At 48.6% G+C, this 3,899-nt stretch overlaps 1 protein-coding gene across 1 annotated transcript in view; it reads right to left on the reverse strand.

The window, feature by feature from the left end:
- Window positions 1–1,924, reverse strand: part of SGK1 (serum/glucocorticoid regulated kinase 1) — an 8,408-nt gene extending 6,484 nt beyond the window's left edge. The window contains exon 1 of the mRNA XM_006144337.3: window positions 1,761–1,924. Within this exon, the coding sequence (XP_006144399.1) occupies window positions 1,761–1,794 (34 nt within the window). The 5' untranslated portion in view covers window positions 1,795–1,924. The remainder of the gene's footprint in view (window positions 1–1,760) is intronic.
- Between the last annotated feature and the right edge of the window lie 1,975 nt (window positions 1,925–3,899).

Below are 3,899 nucleotides of genomic sequence, written 5' to 3' on the forward strand. Positions count from 1 at the left end.
CAGGCCCTGCATCTCCCCCATGGGCAGCGGGCAGCGGGGCGCGCAGCGGGCAAGAGCGACCGGCGAGCACTGACGTTTCCTTGAAGGAGCCGCCGTGACTCAGGCCGGGCAAGATTTCCTGCCCGAGTCCCAAAACAAACAAATGGCCCTTGTGCACGGTCGAGTCGCTTCCGAAAACGCCTTTTTTGTGCTTTTGGCCAAAACCAAGGAAGGCTGAAAAATCCCAGAACTTGGAAGGAGAGGAAGGAAGGAAAGAAACAGGGAAGGGGGAGGGAGAGGTTAGGAATGTGTGTAGGGGAGGGGGCGGAAATAAAATTCGTCTCTGCACTGAAAAAAAAAAAAGCACAATCTGCATTTCTCTCTTTTTTTTCCCCCCAAAGTAATCTCAGAACATTCTGTCCGTTCCGCAAGTAGTTTTTTTTCCCTTGCATTTTTAATCCCTACCATGGCAGAACACGTGAGGAGGTGGCAAGTTAAGGGAGCGGTGGCTTCGGGAGGGTACGACCTGGGGTGACCCAGGCATCGGTTCCTCTCGCAGGGCTTGCTCCTCTCCCGCTGCCCCAACTGAAAACTCACAAGGTCACATTACGTTGCCTTAAGATCCCTTAATTTGTCCTCATCTTCCCTACCCTTCCTGAGATTTATCTCAGAGCTGACCCGGGAGTCGTTTTAGTTTAGCCGCTTTGATCTTTCTTGCAAGTCCCATAGAAACGGTGGCTAGCTAACTCCCGAAAGATTAGCCAGGCGACTCCGCTCCAGAAAGCAGAGAAGGGAGAAAAGCAGGCGTCGGTAGCCCAGGTTCTGCAGAGCAGCGATTGGGGTGCCTGCAAGTAACCCCGCGGCTGGGAGTCTCCTGGGAGCCACAGTCTGACCGCCGGCTCGGGGACGCGGCCAGTGCTGGCCGGGAAGCAGCAAGCACAGGGCTGGCTAGGAGCTGGGAGACAGCGACGCGTTCCTAATATTTGCAGGCCCGGTACCTGGCGCTCTTCGGTGCTTTCTCCCATGGCTACCCTGCTGTGACCCCTGCTGCCAAGGGCTTTGCCATTTTGGAGTTGTCTGCTGGATCCGACTCTGAAATACCAGCTGTCAAACCAGGAATAGCGTGTGAGGCGCTTTTTCCCTGGTCTTGGCGCGAGTCTGTTTTGCAGGCACCACCACCTCATTTGCCCTAATATGATCCCTCGTTTCAATTGCTCCTTGGTTTGCTCAGTTGTGACAGCCTCATACTGGAGAAGGGAACACATATCCTGGCTCCTGGAGACTGGCAGGCAAACTCTGCAAAGCAACCACTCTTTAAAAAGCACTTTCTGTTTGAAATTGACACCCTAACCTAAAGCAAGCCTTAGGTAATTCCAAGCCACAATAACTGGCCGTGTCTGCTTCTTGCATACCAAGCCACAATAACTGGCCGTGTCTGCTTCTTCTTGCATAGGTTCTTCATAGAATATGACTCGGTTATTGTCATCACCTTCCCACATCCTCTGTTCCACCATTCAGCAAGCCTAGCCCAGGGCATCCCTGTTTCCATCTTATTTCTGCCTCTCTTCAGAGAGCAAACTTGCTCAGACTGCCCAGAAAACACCAACTTGCACAAAGATGTTTGCCTATGTGTTTCAGAACATTAAATTAGGAAGCCTCCCATCAGAGCTCCTCCTCTACAGACCAGCTTGTATACCTTCCCCATGTCAAGTAACCCCAAATCCTTCCTTGCATCCTTGTTTCTCCCATCCCCGCCAAATTACAGTAATAAAACCACAAACCTTTCAAAGGGGATTTTATAGTCTCCTCTTTCATTCTTCAGGCTGCCCGGGATAGGGAGATTAGGGATTACTTTTTGCGAACCGGAGTAGGAGCTCGGTTAGGGCTGGCGGAGCCTCCCTGCTGTTTCTCTGATAAGGCTAGCAACTCTGAGATGACAGAGCACTAGCTGGAGGCAGTTGTCTGGTCAGTTATGAACCCCACTTTATGTGAAGGCAATTTACATACAGGAAGGGAGCAAGCTGCAAAGTTCAACACTGAGCCATTCATTCCCCTCTGTTGCAACATCACTCAGAAAATTATAGTCATCAGCGTCCTAGGTTTATTACACCCCCAGCAAGGCACACAAGAACTGTAACTTAACTGATTATCATCACAAAGCAGTGGAGAAAAAATTCAAAACACATGCCCAGGGTTCATTTTCTTAAAGAACTCTGTGGCGTGCACTCCACGAGCAGCATGGAATTCAGGTTAGAGGTCTCTAAGTGGAATGGAGAAGAGGCACAACCATATGATTTGTGGCAGGAACAGAAAAGGAACATCTGATATGTTCCTTCCTCCCCCTACCCTAATGTCCAGCGTTTGGAGACGGATGGTCTGCTAAACTTATCATTTAACTGGGAGAACCAAGTTGTTGAGACTGGCTTTTCTTCCAACCGGATACTTGACGGGTGGAGCAGGCGCCCCCTGTTCTGTCCCAGCAACCTACTAAGACTTCCGAACAGGAAGGTGACACACGGCGGTGGAGTGTATGGGGGTAGGGGGAGGCGGGCGCTGCGTGTGACTCGCGCCTGTTAGCAGTGCACCGGCTTTAGGTTGCCCTGTGGGCTGCTATTCAAATCCTTGATCTGTTTTTCCTTCCTGACGCCAGCCTCTTTCTTTGGGCCAGATAGTCCTCCTACCAGGAGGAATCCAGCCCCTTCCTTCTTACTCTCTGGGGTGAAGTGGCCAGAGGTGCCTCACCAAACTCTGCTCTGGGAAATACAACCTAGAGGGCGATCGAGTTCTCTGGGAGAATCACTCCAATGTGTGATTTCCCCTACTTCTCTCTGGAGGTTTAATCAGTTCTAGAGAATTTCACTACAACACCTTGTTCCCGTCATAGAAAAGACAGCGCAATACAAGACAGGCTAATTGCCTCCCCACTCCTCCAAGCCAATCACCTCATATTTATGCCTTGATGCTGCGAAAACTGCAAGCAAAATTCTCAGATGGAACTGATTCACCAAGATGTTTGCATGAAACAAAGCATTTCCCAGTGCATGTACATTTTAGTACTTCAGAAAATTGTTCTTTGTGCCTCTTCTTTATTTCTCCTAATGATGGACTGTAAACACTAGAACCCAAAAGTTTCACTAAAGGTGGCTTTTTCTATTTAATGTAAAGGCTCACAAAGTGCTGATACAGTTATTTCTCAATGCAGTCACAGAAATGTTTTGAAAACTCTTTTTATAAGAACTTATCATATCTACTCTAGGACTATTTCCTAAACGTGTCAACTGTGTTAGTCTTGATTCCCTAGATATAATATTTTCCATGGATAACAGGTCAATATGTTTTGTATTGCTCAAAATGTCATAAACTCTGGAACAATTCAGTGTACAGTTTAGGTTCCCACAGGATTTTTTTTCACTTTATTTATTTATTTATTTATTTATTTTTGAGAGGTTTTTGCTATAGGGTGCATGCACTTGCCAGACAGACAGAGAGAGACAGAGAGACAGAAAGTGAGAAATCACCCCCCAGGGGGGATGGCCACGCCGCAATCCCTTCTCCTCCATTCTCCTCTCGGGATCTTGGGTACACACCCACATGCGCCCGGTGTGAGTTTAAGCCACCAGGTCCGGGACTCAAACCACGGTCGGCTACGTGGGAGTCCAGCGACATAGCCATTATAGTAACTGCTGGTCCCTTTTGCTTTATTTTAGTTTGCTATAGGGTCCTTGCACTTGCTAAAGAGAGACAGAAAGAGAGAGATGGAAAGTGAGAAATGATCTTCCAGGGGCATGGTCACACTGCAATCCTTGCTCCTCCATTCTCCTCTCAGGATTTTGGGTACGCACACATGCATGATGAGCATGATTTTCAAGCTGCCAGGTCCAGGACTCAAATCTCAAAGTCAGCCATGAGGGATCCAGCTG

The sequence above is a fragment of the Tupaia chinensis genome, unplaced genomic scaffold, assembly GCF_000334495.1.
Source record: "Tupaia chinensis unplaced genomic scaffold, TupChi_1.0 Scaffold000117_2, whole genome shotgun sequence".
NCBI classification, from domain to species: domain Eukaryota; kingdom Metazoa; phylum Chordata; class Mammalia; order Scandentia; family Tupaiidae; genus Tupaia; species Tupaia belangeri.